The sequence below is a fragment of the Strongylocentrotus purpuratus genome, unplaced genomic scaffold (genome assembly GCF_000002235.5).
Source record: "Strongylocentrotus purpuratus isolate Spur 01 unplaced genomic scaffold, Spur_5.0 spur5_scaffold_5, whole genome shotgun sequence".
In the NCBI taxonomy this organism is placed as follows: Eukaryota; Metazoa; Echinodermata; class Echinoidea; order Camarodonta; family Strongylocentrotidae; genus Strongylocentrotus; species Strongylocentrotus purpuratus.
Window position 1 is genome coordinate 24,992,612 of NW_022145611.1, and position 16,101 is coordinate 25,008,712.

The window sequence follows — 16,101 nt, forward strand, 5'->3', positions numbered from 1 at the left end:
ATTTGACTGCAGCCTTAATTCAGCCGTTTTCTAGTTTCATGCCAATGACTACGTTCATAAGCTAAATGTACAAGTTCCCTCAAAATATTACCCACGACTTGAAACATCCTATACTTGTAGCTTGTTGTAGATTTGCAAATTTGGAAGAGTCAATCCTGGTAACTATCTTTTATTTGCTCTTTTATTTCAGTTGAAAGTAAGAAATTGTAGTTTTTGTTCTTAAAAACTATATTTGTAAACATAATAGATTTAGAAATAATAGATATGAATAACATGTTTCGCGAAATTGAGGACCTATTTCAGGTCTTTTAGAACATGCTAAATCTAATTTACCCCCAATCATCAATGCATGGCAGTGAACCTAGTGAGTAGTGAGTGAGTAGTGTAGTGTAGCCACAGCTAAGCCTATAATACAGTACAGCCTAGAATACAGGGGGGAGGGGGGGGGGGGCCCGGCCCCCCCACTCAGTGTTATTTAGGGTACGCATATGCTCGTACCCTCTTTTTGAAAGCACCCCCTATCTGAGGACTGCCAATATTTCTGAACCCCCCTTTCGCGGGCTTTTCGCGGGCTTTTCCTGCCTTGGAGACCCCCCTAAATCAGGAAAAATGTTCAATATACCCCCCTAAATTCGGAATAATTTCTCAGGAGTCCAAAGAGATAAGAGAAAAAAAGAAAAACACCCCTTTTTAAAGAAATCTCCGGGTGAAAAGTCAAATACACCCCTTTTTTTACAATTCTCGGGCCGGACTTTGTCGCACGAAAAGTACCCCTTTACCGGACATTTTGGCAACACGCATGCGGTCATTCCGACCTCTGAGTGGGGGGGCCGGGGGGGGGGGGGGGGGGGGGTGGCTCGGTGACAATATGAAATAGATCTATGAATGATTTAGGTATCACCTAGCCTTCAAATAATCATCGGCACCCATCCCCCTGCATTAACTAGCCTTAAGGGCTCTCTCAAAATGTTTTTTTAATGATATTATTCGAGAGAGCCTTAAACGGCTCCCATACCCCTGCACGGAGAGGCATGTAAACAAAACTCAAAAGTGGTCCAAAATCACACTTTCGCGCACCCGACCAATATTGGACAGTGGCTTTGATAAATTTTGTCGTAGTTTTGGTCTTAATTACCGCTTTAATTTCAAAATCGGATCTAAAAATAACAAAATAAGAGCAATTTTCTTACCAGACCGATACAGCTCAGCTCCCTTTTCACGTGTACCGTGTGAATTCACGATGTCTACACAATGGTGATGACCTCTGACTGGCACTTCCGTAATTGTGGGTAAATTGTGCTGCTTCCGTATAATGCGCTGTATGAGTGTTATTCAGCGCATTATACGGAAGCAGCACATTTACGAAGTGCCAGTCAGAGGTCATCACCATTGTGTAGACATCGTGAATTCACACGGTACACGTGAAAAGGGAGCTGAGCTGTATCGGTCTGGTAAGAAAATTGCTCTTATTTTGTTATTTTTAGATCCGATTTTGAAATTAAAGCGGTAATTAAGACCAAAACTACGACAAAATTTATCAAAGCCACTGTCCAATATTGGTCGGGTGCGCGAAAGTGTGATTTTGGACCACTTTTGAGTTTTGTTTACATGCCTCTCCGTGCAGGGGTATGGGAGCCGTTTAAGGCTCTCTCGAATAATATCATTAAAAAAACATTTCGAGAGAGCCCTTAAGGCTAGCATTAACAGTAGGGGTGCTGGTCCGAGAATGAGGATCGTCCGCAAAATGAGGATACCCTCGTAAACACGGACAAATTGTGACCTAAAAAATAAAAACCAAGAAAGAGGGGTAACTCGTAAAAGGAGATGCGAAAGGGGGGTTCGGAAATGTTGGCAGTCCTCAGATAGGGGGTGCTTTCAAAAAGAGGGTACGAGCATATGCGTACCCTAAATAACACCGAGTGGGGGGGCCGGGGCGTGACCTAAGTTCGCTATCTCAAAAAATCAGTAAGATTTTGAAAATCGGATATCACCAATGGAAAGAGGAACATAAAATTACCCAGATATGAATTCTCTTTGGAATTGTGTACGAAATTGTGAAAATATTGACAAAAGATCAGCAAATTTTGCAACCTTTTGCGTCCGTTCCGAAAAATTATCAATTTACCGATAAGGGTCTGAAAATCTTCAATTTGAGAGCAGATTTCCTCAAAATTGTAAGTAAAAAGTGGTACCAACTGATTGCATGATGTCTTACCTTGCAAATTATGATATTACCTTATTTTTGATGCATCACATTTTTTGATAAATCAACTGTAGACCCCCGTGCGTGAAGTTAGGTCTCGTTGTTTTTATGACTTTTTTAGATTCAGCACGCACGCACGATCGGACATCAAATTTTTAGATCGCGATATCTCTGAAATCCTTCCACAATAATTTTTTTTAGTTGAACCAATCTGTAACAAAAAACTTTGCCGTCCATTCGGTAATAATTGAAATAAATAAATTTGTGTAGAATATGAGAAATCATAGATCGACTATCACATTTTGTAATGTGTTCTAAAATGTCCGCGAACTTTGGTCACCCCTTCATACACAAAACTAATGCTTAAAAAATAGTAATATCATTTATTTTTTCATCTTAAAAATAGAGCTTCAAGATATTGTAAGTAGGAATCATAGCTTTCTTACCTTCTATCATTAAAAAGAATAACAAACAGTAACTTGTCAGGCACGTTGAAAAGTTTCTGAGTCGAATGTGCTTTGACATGTTCTTTTTATTTTCATCACAGAATTCATCACAATGCCTAACAGTGCTTGGCCAGCTCAACCCATGAAGGTCTTGGGACCTCAGATAAGACATTGGGGACCTTTTTTGGTACCTTGCGTGTTGATTACAGGTGTTGTCATGGCAAAAGCTTCATTAGCAGGACGTAAGTAAATCCTGTTTTCTTTCTCTTCATAATAGTGTGTGATTCTTGGTCTTATCTTCCCCTACATTCTAATTTTTATTTTCATTCTCTAATACCTCTAATAAAAAAACACACCACATGTTGTTTAATCATTAACCCCTTTGCCTACATAAATCATATGGTCCCTGTATTAAGCCTATGGAGTTGAGAGATTTCAGTTGCCAAGGGGTTAAAAGATAACCAAACATTTCACATCCATAGCAGTCTGACCAGAAGAGTGACAACTGACATTTTACCCTACTTGCAAATCTTATATTAAAACAAGGGAAACTCTCTCGGCGGTTGTGCCTGCATTACGCAATTCGATATGATGAAAAATTGAAGTTGGGACATTATTCGTAGGCAGGGTGGCCCATTAGCAGGCCCCAAAACATGAAATCCTCTGAATATAATCAGCATTTTGAAGTGAATATTGTCTAAGAATTATCAGAAGAACTATTTACTATTACATGTATTTGTACCAAGATTGATAACTTTCATGAAATATGAATTAATAACAACATTTGATTTATTAATTCTCATATTAAAGGTAATACAAAGTTTTGGTATGGGGTCATGAATTTGATTCAAATGATTATGTTGGAATATGCGATCCTGCAATAATCAGTTGTCTAAGTTGAAATCAAGTCTTAAGTGATGAAATTGTATATTTGCTAATATATTATCTCTTTCTGTGTTACTTTGTGTTCCTACAGTGAGAGCAAAGAAAGCAGAAGCAGCAGCGGGAGGTAAATCAGGTAACTATTCTACTTCTCATGAACATTTAAAATTCAAGAAAAGTGATTGATTTGATTCTCCTTTGGGGGAGGGGGAGGGGGGTAGGGGAGGGAAGCAATTATGATATCTCAACAACAAATATTTGTTGAAGATGATTCTCGTATTTGGGTGGGATATTTTTTATATGAAAGTGTTGGTGTCTTTAATACCTGAAACAACATGTGTCTACAATATGGAAATGTGGAGTATTATGCACCAATTCTGAGAATTCAACTAAATGTCTTACGACTCTTTAGCATTCAAAGTTTTTCAAATGTGGATCTGGTTTATCTGCTTTGTTTGAATATGATATATTTTTAATGAAAATACATGAATAATTTCAGGCATTAACACATCAAGTGAATGAAGCAAAATCTTCTATAACAACACCCACACCCTTCCTATGGCAAATAAATATTGTAATTTTATCTCATCTCTGTATTCCCTCGTTTTCTATTTCTCTTCAGGTCATTAGTCTTAGTCAATGATTGGTCAGGGAAACAACTCTTCTCATTTCTAAATATACAAAAAAATGACCCAGCCTTCATTTCCAACACACCAGCTGGGAAGTTCCGCGTCGGCAACAAGAAAGAAAGAGGGCATCGCATCACCTATTCACAAAGAAGTCACTATCAGCTACAGTTATTCAGAAGTTCGTGGAAACTGCTACTACAACAACTATTCTCCTTTGATATGGAACTGTTTTCCTGACCCGTCAGTTTTCATGAAATAAAGCTGTTTTTGTAATTAGAAGATGTATTGTAATAATAACAGTTCTTCATTGCTGTGGAAGTTATATGTGCAAATGTTGCATTAAATTTATAAATCACAAATATTGTGTCATGCTAAATTTTGTGTGTGACGCTCAATGATTAGGTTTAATTTTATTGGGTAAAGATAGATCAAGTTTTCCTTTTAAAAAATGCAGACGGTGAAGTGAAGTGGAGGATCACATAATGGATGGGTTGGGTATTGAATGATTGATAGATAAAGAAGAAATACAATAAAATATGGGTGGAAAGATAGGATAGAGAGAGAAAGAGAAAGCTTGATGATGCTGAATTGAGTGGTAGAAGGTACATACATGTACTACAGAACATTTGATTAGTGATTAATAAAGGAGGAAAACAGCGGTGATGGAATTAGGAAGACAGAAAGTGTTGGAAGAAGAAATACAAAGAGTGATAATGAAAGTAGGAATATAGAAAATGATAAAAGTAGGAAGACATTGTGAAGATGGAGAATGATGAAAGTAGAAGATAAGAAAGAAAGGGGCAATGAAGAAAATAGATGGTAATGATGCAAGTAGGGAGTAGTGAAAGTAAGATGACAGAAAGATGAGGAAAGTAGGGAGACGGAGAGTGATGATGAAAGTAGCAAGACGGGGTGATGAAGAAAATAGAGAGAGATTATGAAAGTAGGAATGCAGAGAGCATTGATGAAAGTTGGAAGACAGAGAATGATGATGAAGTAGGAAGTGAGAGTGATGGCGGGCCTCAAATGGAATGAGAGATAACACATGGAGACTGGGGATCAAAGCCAGGGGCAATATTCTAAAAGCTCAAGAAAAACAAACAAACACTGAGTATGAGACTGCTTTGTCATATAAAAAACGTATGAGAAAACTCTCATTTACTCAAATATGTCATCCTCACAAATGTACTGTCATTATGTCCCATCTCCACCAATGAAATGCTTTGTTACAGAGAAAAGAGGTGTTTATGCACTTCAACTTTAACATAGGAAAATGTGTGGTGAACAGCAGCCTGCACGAGCCACTTTAAAATTCAGAAGGACATGCCATAATTTGACTTTCTTGATTAAAGTAAAGATAATTTTTTATCTTTTTGTAGTTAATTAACTGCTAACAGTTTTCAGAATACCAAAACTAATCATCTCTTCTGCAAGCACACTACAGGCATGCATTATAGCAGTACATGCAATGAATCTCTTGCCAACTAAAAAATAAAGTGAGATTTTAGAATACCGAATTGCTAATTAAGCGCTAATTAAATGGAAGAGAGCTTTCAGAATACCACCCCTGATAAATTGAGATTTGTGAAAAAGGTACTGAATACGAGTTCAATGAAGAGAGAAAGACATATTAGCTGCAAGTGATCACACTCAAAAAATATAGATGGCATCTTCCCAAACATCAAACAGATAATATTCCCACACTCTAGATCAAAGGTTATAATTTATTGGGCTCCACTACCTAATCTGACATCATTGTTGATGCTATTGACACTTAAAAGCAAGTCTTGGTAATGCAGCTATATATGTTCATAGCAAATTTAATTTGTGTCATTACCATTAGGCCTAAAATAAAAACTTGTTGTATTGCCCTTTGTGTGCCAAAACATGGGTTGGTCGGTCCGAATTTTTGTTTTTTTTAAAACTTTTTTTTGTCGCCCTCTTTGGGCCGATATTTTCAGATTCGGATTTTTAAAAAAACTTTTTCCCGCCCTCTTTTAGCTGATATTTCTCAGTTTTTAATGCTTTAATACATGTGCTTCAGCGTCATCATTCCATTGATATATTTTTCACCTCCTAATTATCCAAAGTTTGCACGAGTGAGAATTTGGAATAATTTGATTTCATGCATTTATATCCCATTTAAACAAACAAAATATATATATTTTTATTCATTAATAAAAAGAAATCTAAAAAAAACGGTTAAAAAAAAAAAAACTTTTTTAAAATGCCGACCATAGATTTTCTGATTTTTGGGTCGGTTGCAAAGGGCAATACAACAAGTTTTTATTTAAGGCCTTATAAGCCCTAAGTAATGTTATGGTCACATTACCCAAAAGTAGCCTGCTCGGCGGCCGAGCGGCGAGTTTTTAACCAGTTCTGCCCGGTGGCCGCCCAGGCACTGCTCGTTTTTAGGGCATCGCTCGGTCGCCGCTGAAGTTTTAGCGTGGAGTTAAAATTTGGGCGGCGCCTGCTCACTTTTCACTCGCCGCCCAAAATACGCTAGGTGCCTGGGCGATGCCTAAATTCCAGCAGCGACTGAGCAGGCTACTGATCGGTCGGTCGCTGCTCTGATTTGTGACCATAGCTTAACCCGAATGTAAAGTTACAACCAGTTCTGAGCTGATTTGACTTTAAAAAAAAAAACGATTTGGTGATGAAGAAAAGAAATGTGTTAATGAAATGTTTGTAATTTTTTTAACTTCTTCCATTTATTTCATACATTTCATGATACACACAGATGCATTAGTTTCATGACAATACAAACAGAATCAAACTTGAAGCCTGACTTCCAGTTATTTAATACATGCACTTCATAATTCAAATAAAGCATTATTTCCTTGATAACAGAATAAAAGTAATGACAATCTTCAGATCAAATTATCAGATTGTGGGTGCAAAATGACCTTGAAGTAGTCAGATAGTCTGTCTTTAGTTCTCCGTTTTTAGACTAGGTCTGGAGGTCTAGGCTTAGACCTCGACATTAATTCTCTGACTGTATTCTGTCCAATCACGTCATTCTTTCGACTCAAAATACACCCACAACTAGTGATCATGCTCTATTCATAGACCTCTCTAGTCATATTCTCATTTATCAGACTGGTACTGCACTGGTCCCTTGTTGTTCACGATCACCTTTGACTGGCCAAGAACCCAAGTTCACCTTATTATAGTTTCAACGCTCCTCTCAGCTCCGTTCCGTCCTTTAATATCTCGCAATCTGACACTATTCACACGTACATCGTCAATCCACGTACCGTACTGTAGAATTGCAATTGCAAGTGTAGAAATCAATTGTCGAATACCAATATAATGTCTCGAAAACTTTAATTTTGAAGCCTTTACTATAACCACATTTCACGTTACTCACGTCGGGTCGATCACAATGTTATTATACAATGATTGCATCCATTCCAATTGTTGTCCAAAACCAAACAAGATCATAAAACGGAAATATGAAGTAGGGAGAAGAGGTTAAAATTCTGTCTTGTTTCCAAGGGTTACTGCCAGTGATTATTCGCGCTTTTCCTCCCCTCAAACTTATTAAATTTTAAAACCGACAAGAGATGGCGCTCTTGCATTAGTTTGGCATCTACATTTCCGGCCCCTTAATTTTCAGAGGCAAGCCGACAGAAAATTACACCTTTTCTTATACTTCCAAAAAACAATAATAACCATATGGCTTTCTCGAATCATTCTGATTAAATCTTATTCCTGTATTATTTTCAAAAGTTCCTGCTAATAAAAACTCAAAACCTTTTCAAAGTCAAACTATATACACGTAACTCAATGCAATAAAATATGCATAACTGTGGCTCTAACATGCCACAACACCTACATGACACAAAAAACACCTCAATGCCATCATTTAGAAAATACCAATGACAATTTAACCTTTAACTAGCTTATGAATGTCTATACTCCTGATTATTATCAGTTTGTCAAACAAAAACCAACCTCTTGTGGCTCTTTTTACTATCTTTGGACAAGAAAGCCCGCTTGTGTCACAAAATGAAAGATTTTTGCATAGGTTAGTAACTTGTAAACTCACTATAAATGATGTTGGCACCTTAAGAAAACACTCTGGAATGCTGCAATGCAGCCCTATCTTAAAAAAGGCAAGTACTGTTGACTCCAATACATAGCACAGATAAACTGAATTTGGTTTTGCACCGATATAATAAAGACATGCATGCACAATGAAATCAGGCCTTAGCTATCAATAGAATCTTGGTAACAATAATATGCTTTGGTCGTAAATCTGTCCAACTCTAAATTCTACTCAAACTACAATAAAAACAATGACAATGAGAGCCACAATATCGCAACAAAGATTTAAATGGTTAAGAACTAGATTAACCACTACCTCTTATTTTAGGGTGTACACTTTCAAGTTCCACTGAATTCAGAAGTATACTGTGGACTAAGACTATCAAACAACTCTCCTTATCGAAACATGTCATCAGATGACTAGTCTTGATTCAAACTCTTGTCACTGAGTTGAATCCCTTTTTAACAATGTTCGCAATAATTTTGGACTTTTGTTATTTTCTGTCTCTTTCAGAATTTGTACAAATAAACAACACAATCGAATGTCATGTCCCTTCTAACGAATGCAGTAAAGCATTTCTTTCGTGCAAACTAAGCATGCAAAGTGTCGTTTTATATGTACAGTAGCTATGTAACAACAAAGCAAATGACACGATTTGTTCAAATCATGCTATCAAACACTGCCATTTCTATAAAAGAACTTTCCAAATGTAAATATCCTGACACTAAATCTGAACATAGCAAAATTATTTCACCTCTAATTATATACAACGAACTCATTTGCTATAAAAACATTAACGTCTTCAAAATAGTCAAGTGTGTACAGTTCTGCCTTCACTAAGCACTATTAATGCCCATAATACAATTTTTATCGTCTTGTATAAACTCTTTGAAATTTTGTCTCAAAACCAAAATAGCATCTGCTTTAAAATAACCTGTACACCAAATATTTGCGTCAACACAAATATGCACATTATATACATTCCTTGATTCCTAAAAAATCTTGACATTGTATCCTTCAAAATAATAACCCATTGTCTTTTATAATCATGCACTTCACATAAATCTACACTTTAAAAGCAACACAAAATATGCTTCCAAATATCTCATATGACATTTTAAATACATGCAAGATTTTTCTCTCCTGAGTTCCTGACAAATATTTACCTGAAAAGTGGAACATGACCCAAAGTTTTGTATTTGACTTTTGTTTTCTACTCCCTTTTTTCTGTCACAGAAATTTAAATTTAAATATTCATATTCTAGCAATTACATCATAGATGATCAAACAATAATTCATATATTTTACATATTCAATATTTCTATTATCTTCTCTTTCAACTTCTAAAAGACATCTGTGTCACTGTGCCCACCATTTCAAAGGTACATTGTACATACATTTTACACTCCTCAAATGCAATTCACTGAATAACAAAATATGCTTATGAAACTGTTAGAAATAGCATTCAAATTGGCAAGAATCTTTTCTACATGTATACATAAAATGCATTTTCACTGAGTCTCTGTCTATATCATGTTCAAATAATCTGACTTTTTCTTTTAAATGTCCAAAGTCTGAGTTTATTCCTTAGTCAGTCCATGATAGCCAGATTTTGCACAATAATCAAGTCTTTTAGTCTTTTTCGAATCTGCATACTCTGTGCCTCTGCTGCCATCTCTACGGCTTGATTACGCGACAGAATAGAAGGTGCAGAGTGGTCCAACTTGTGACTCCTAGTGAACAAATTCGCGTTTGGTCCAATGAAAACATTTCACTTGGTAAATACATGAAGTGGCGGCGCTAGGCTCGCACCATATATCACAATGATAATCTTTTCTAAAATCAACATTTTCCAAGCTTGTGATCCAACAATTAAAGGCTTCGCGATTGATCCAAATATGAAACTTGAGCTTTATTATGGCGGCGCTAGGCTCGCACCACTTATTACTTCACACATATAATTATCACAAACGGACTCCAAAATTGATTTCCAACTTGACTTGCTCCAAAATTTGATGAGTTGGTCCCGTGAAGAAACTTAAAAGGTGTCTCAATAGCGTATATCTCTTTATGGAATCACAATTTCACAAATTCAAAGTGCTCATGAATCTCCTTCCAAGAGGAGACACAGTTTGCTGATGGGTCGCGAATAGGTGCCCGTCTTGGTCTTCACCTCCGCCCGTCGAACCATGCCCTGTCGATCTGGAGTGATGCCGATGATTACTCCCATGAGCCAGAAGTTACGAGGTGCTGTCTCGTTCACTACCAGCACTACGTCACCAACCTGGATGTTGCGACTAGGATGTACCCACTTCTGCCTGGCCTGGAGCTGCGGCAAGTACTCTCTCAGCCAACGTCGCCAGAAGACGTCTGCCAGATATTGAACCTGCCGCCATCTACGTCGTGCGTAGCAGTCGGTCTGCCTACTAACCGATGGGGGTAACATCGGGGTAGCCTTCAACGTCAGGAGCTTGTTTGGTGTCAGAGCCTCTAGATCGTTAGCATCGTCTGAAACCCTGGTGATGGGTCTGCAATTGATAATGCCTTCTATTTCACAGAAGAGTGTCTGCAAACTTTCATCCGTCATGGTCTGCTGTTTGGTAAGGAAGAAGAGCAGCTGTCGAATCGTCCTGATCTGTCTCTCCCATACGCCCCCGTGGTGTGAACCTCCAGGTGGATTAAAGGTCCACTTGATGTTTACTTGCAATAGTGAGTTGCTGAGCTGGGCCTGGTTCCAGCTCTCAAGTTCTTTTCTTAGTTCTTTCTCAGCCCCAACCAAGTTCGTTCCATTGTCCGATCTCATTTCTCTGACTGCTCCTCTTCGAGCAATAAATCTCCGAATTGCTGCGATACAGGAATCCGTATCTAGTGAATCAGCCTTCTCTATGTGTATGGCCCGAATGGCGAGGCAAGTGAACACTACGCCATATCTCTTGACTGTAGAGCGTCCTCTTTTCACTCCTATCGGCCCAAAATAATCGACTCCAACTCGTGTAAAAGGTGGATCGTCCGGTCTCAGTCGGTCTATGGGTAGGTCGGCCATCTTCTGTTGGATTACCCGCCCTCTTTGACGTCGGCACTTGACACATTTCTTGACGACTTTCCTGATGGCTGAAATTGCACCAACTATGTGATATCGTTGCTGGAGTTTTGCCAAGACATAGTTTCTTCCCATATGTCCTGAGTTTTCATGAATGTGCCGCAAGATGAGTTCAGACACATGTCCTCTCTTTGGTAGGATGACTGGATGTTTTGCTTCTTCAGGCAAGGCTGCCTTGTTAAGTCTTCCTCCTACTCTAAGTAGGCCATTGTCCATCTGAGGGTCTAATTTGTAGATAGGGCTTGATTTTCTGACCCCTGGCTGCAACCTTCCTGTCCTTTGGTTGACATCGTGTGCCTGTTTCCTCAAAGCCACAACCTCTACTGGGAACGCTCTGTCTTGAACGTGTATCAGTATTGCTTCCTCAGCTTGTCTAATATCTTCCACTGTCAATAACATGGGTGGATTCTCTCGTGTGTTCTGCTGACCTTTCATTTTCTCTTTCAGCAGCCCTTTCAATTTTAGTAGCCATGCTACTCCCTTTCTGAGGTGGTACCAGTCTGAATAATGGTTGATCAATCTTTCCAGGACATCATCTTCTTCCTCTTTGCTCACAGCAGTGGCCATACATTTGCTCTCACTGGCCGTTACTTCCGAGACCTCTGTAACGTACATCTTCTTCTTCTTCACCTCGGGATCATTGTTTACGTCGTGTGATGCATTTCTGGGTTGCTTAGGCCACTGGTCCTCTGAAGCTTGAAGAAATTCGGGTCCTTCCTTCCAGAATCTCATTGCTAGGAATCGATCTACCTTGACTCCCTTGGAGCATACATCTGCCGGATTCAGCGAAGTTTCTATGTGGTGCCATTGACTTGATTCAGATCCTTCTTGTATCAGGGCAACTCGATTGGCGACGAATGTCTTAAACCTCCCTGTTTCGCTTTGGATATACTGTAGTACAGAGGTACTATCAGTCCAGAAGAAGGTCTCATCTACTGGGATGTCAAGTTCTTGTTTTACCATTTTGTCTATCCTTACTGCTACCGTGGCGGCTGTAAGCTCCATTCTCGGGATCGACGTCTGTTTAAGAGGGGCCACTCTAGATTTGCTCAAGAGGAATGAGCATTGGACTTCATCCCTGGTATTCACCATTCGCAAGTATGACACTGTTCCATATCCCTTCTCACTTGCATCTGCAAAATGGTGCAGTGTCACAGACTTTGGGTTTTCATACCCCTCTGGCTTCAAACACCTGGAAAGTTTAAAGTCTGACAGTCTTGGGAGTTCTCTTTTCCATGTTTCCCATTTTTTCAGCAGGTCTGGTGGAATCGTCTCGTCCCATCCTAATCCTAGTCGGCAGAGGGTCTGAAGTAAGTGCTTTGCAGGGAGTAGCACTGGGGAAGCACATCCTAGTGGATCGAACAGGGAGCACACTGTTGACAAGATACCCCTCCTTGTGGCTGGCTTGTCTTTCAGCTGAATCTTGAAACTGAAAACATCTTCATCTGTATGCCACAGCATGCCAAGTGCCCTCTCTGTTGGCAACTTGTCCTTGTCAAAGTCTAGCTCCTGCACTGTACTTGCTCTCTCCTCCTTGGGTATGGCATTCAATACTCTTCTGTCATTGCTCACCCATTTTGTGAGGTGGAATCCTCCTTTCTTACAGGCTTCTTGTAGGCCCTCTGATAGCTCTGCAGCTTCCTGGACTGTTGAGCTTGAGTACAAACAATCGTCAACATAAAAGTTGCGCTTGATGATATGTGCCACCTTGTCCTCTGCAAAGTCTTCTGCTGTGCGCTTCAGGGCATAATTGGCACAAGCTGGTGAAGATCTAGCCCCAAACACATGAACAGTCATGCGGTATTCCTCAATAGGTTGAGCGACATTGCCATCTGGCCACCACAGAAATCGATGTAGATCCTTTTCTTCCTTTAGCAGTTTCACTTGTGAGAACATGGCTTCTATGTCTGCCATTACTGCTATGCGGTCTTGACGAAACCTTGTTAATACACCCACCAAACTATTTGTGAGGTCCGGCCCCTGTAGAAGATTGTCATTCAGTGACTTGCCCTTGAAAGAAGCTGCACAGTCATACACCACTCTAATTTTTTGCTTCTGTGGGTGATATACACCGTGGTGAGGAATAAACCACATCTTTCCATCTTCTCTAAGGAACTCGTCTTCTGGTACTCTTTCAGCGTACTGTTTGTTCAGCACCTTATCCATAAACCCTACATACTCCCTATGGAACTGCGGCTGTCTAGCGAACTTCCTCTGCAGGTGGTTGAGTCTCTGCTCTGCCATGGGCCTGTTGTTGGGCAGGTCGACGTCTCCCTTGAATGGCAGTCCGATTTGGTAATGCCCTTGTGTTAGCTTGATGGATCCTTCAACCTTTTCCATAAATCGTTTATCCTCTTTGGATTCTTCGACTTTATCTTCCATCAAGCGTTCTGAAAACTCAGTGTTGTAGAGATTATTTAGCTGTTGCTGAATATCTTCCATCACGTGGACTCTGTGGGAGGCTATCTTGGACCCACTTCTCTCTTGCTTGCAGCTTCCAAAAACCATCCACCCTATGATAGATTTGCAAGCGAATGGTCCGTCGTTCTGACTATTGATAACCTGCAGTGGTTCCATTGCTTTAGGGACGTTATTGCCAATGAGGATGCCCACGTCTGCATTGATCTCCGGCAAGTTTATTTCTTGTAAGTAGGGCCATCTTGCAATGTCATTCCTTCTCAGTATGTCTGACTTGTCTACAGGGATGGGCTGTATGTAGACGTCAGAAAGTGGTATATATGTGTTCTCATTCACATCAGCTACCTCCAGGTCTTGCAGTATGCAGGTCTTGACCAGCTTATCATCTGTTAATGTTTGAAGCTGGATAGTGCGCGTTCTTCCTCTGGCATTTAGTTTGTTTTTTAACTCTTCTGTGCAGAAAGTTGCGTTACTCCCGTTGTCAATGAATGCGTATGTGTGTACACATTTCCCTGTCTGCTTTGAGCGTACAGTCACAGGCACAATGGCCGGTTGGGAGTCCTGCATAGAAGTGCGGTTGGATAACGTGCGCTTTACGTCTGGGAAATTTTCATTTCCAATTTCTTCTCCTTCTGTTTGTCCTTCCGAGCTTTCCTCCTTCTTCCTATTAGCTCCAACGTCGTCATTAGTACGTTGTTTCTCTGATTCACCATTCCTTTTCACTTGTTTCGATGGTGCCCAATCTCTATGAAGAAGGGTGGGGTGTAACCTTTGACAAATCTTGCAGGTCGTCCTCTGTTTACAGTCCCTGGCAAGATGTGAAGACTGAAGGCAGGCAAAGCACAGTCCTTTGGATTTGCAAAATGCAAGTTTCTCCTCATGAGGTTTCTTTCCTAGGGCCTTGCATTCTGCTGTAAGGTGATTTTCCATGTCACAATACAAACACTTCGCTTCCTCGCTCTTCTTCATGCTGGAGCTGAAGCCCTGTTTATTCCCTGGAAAGGGTTTTGTCTTTGTCTGCGTTTCTCCAGCTCTGGCAGGTCCTACAATATTGCCATAGATAGGGTTGTTGATTATCCGGGCCTGTTTACTAATGAAACTAACCACGTCCTTGAATGAGAGTGGCTCGTCCCGATTCTGGAGTATGCCGTCGACATAGCTCCTCCATCTATCTCTCAGCCTGAACGGCAGCTTTGATATGACCATCTTCAAGTGTTGTGCGTGGTCAATCTCCTGTTGAAGGTGTAGGTCCTTAGCCAAATTGCCTAGCTCAGTCACAAACAATGAATAACTAAGCAGGCCCTCCGGATCCTCACCTCTAATGTTTGGCCATGCCATTGCCTTGATGATCATAGAGTCCAGAACATGATGCTTATCGCCAAACTTGCTTTCTAGCAGCATTGTTGCCTTGTTGAATGCTGCCTTGGAATCACCTCCATACATGCAGCTTCTGACCATCTCATTCGCCTTTCCCCTAGTATATTGTTCCAAATAATATAGTTTGTCAGAGTCCTCCGATGTCTTGGACTCTATTACATGCTGAAAAGCCCTCTTAAAGGCGTGGTAGTTCAGGGGATTCCCGTCGAAAGGCTGAATGTTCCTTTGCGGTAAGGCGGACTTCATATGACATTCTAAGAGCATGTACGTAAGTTGGGTTTGTTGTCGCTGCAGCTCTACCCAATCAACATCACTATCAGAATTTGTTCCACTTACTCGTACATCTTGCAAATGTTCTCGGTTCTTGCGTCCTTGTGTTGAACTCTCTTCTGAGCAATCTGCATTCTTGACTTTGTGACTTGTTTGGTTCCTATCACTTTCATGTGTTACATGAGCAAAGGTTGGTAATGCAGGTGGCTGGTGAAAAGCTACCGTATCGTCGAACTGCTGTAATGCTGCTGCTTGGGCTGTAGCTGCAGCTAATTCGGTCTCAACAGCAAGTTGCTCCTTTCTTCTAATTAAGTCCTGCTCTTCTTTCTCGAGCTCCTGTTTCCTTTTTAAACTCTTCAACTTTGCTTGCAATTCTGCTCTCTTCATGGCTGTTTCCATCAAAAATTTCCTGGAATGTGATGTTGATTTGCTTGATATTTGAGATACACTGTCATCTACTTCAACCCTCTCCATCGCTGAATGTTTTCCTGCGTTCATTGAAGGAGAGTCAAACAGTTGGTTGACTTCCATCCATGGGTCTCGATCATGCAGTAACGGGTCCATCCGAATACTAGTAGCTGGATCTTGTTCATCCTGCCCTTCCATGATGATCTGATCCACTGACACAACAATCCTAATGTGGGGCTGTATCCATGACGGCTGCTGTCAACCTAAGGCTTTCAAGTATGCATTTCATGTGCTTATTCTTCTATACCACATTCACT

General features: G+C 40.1%; 1 protein-coding gene and 1 long non-coding RNA gene across 3 annotated transcripts; one reads left to right on the forward strand and one right to left on the reverse strand.

The window, feature by feature from the left end:
* Positions 1-27: 27 nt before the first annotated feature.
* Positions 28-4,519, forward strand: LOC105445803. 2 transcript variants are annotated; one of them, XR_004066515.1, is made up of 4 exons: positions 28-158; positions 2,751-2,891; positions 3,626-3,667; positions 4,154-4,519. It is a non-coding gene; the product is annotated as an uncharacterized LOC105445803 (long non-coding RNA). The 2 variants fall into 2 exon arrangements; XR_004066516.1 differs by lacking the exon at positions 28-158 and adding an exon at positions 176-196.
* A 5,793-nt stretch (positions 4,520-10,312) lies between these two features.
* LOC115929606 lies at positions 10,313-15,982 on the reverse strand. The gene has a single exon (XM_030999142.1). It carries the CDS (start codon positions 15,980-15,982, stop codon positions 10,313-10,315), a length of 5,670 nt encoding a protein of 1,889 aa, XP_030855002.1.
* Between the last annotated feature and the right edge of the window lie 119 nt (positions 15,983-16,101).

Bases quoted from the DNA above. Each gene is read 5' to 3' on its own strand.
- LOC115929606 (XM_030999142.1), bottom strand. From the start codon at position 15,982: ATGGAAGGGCAGGATGAACAAGATCCAGCTACTAGTATTCGGATGGAC.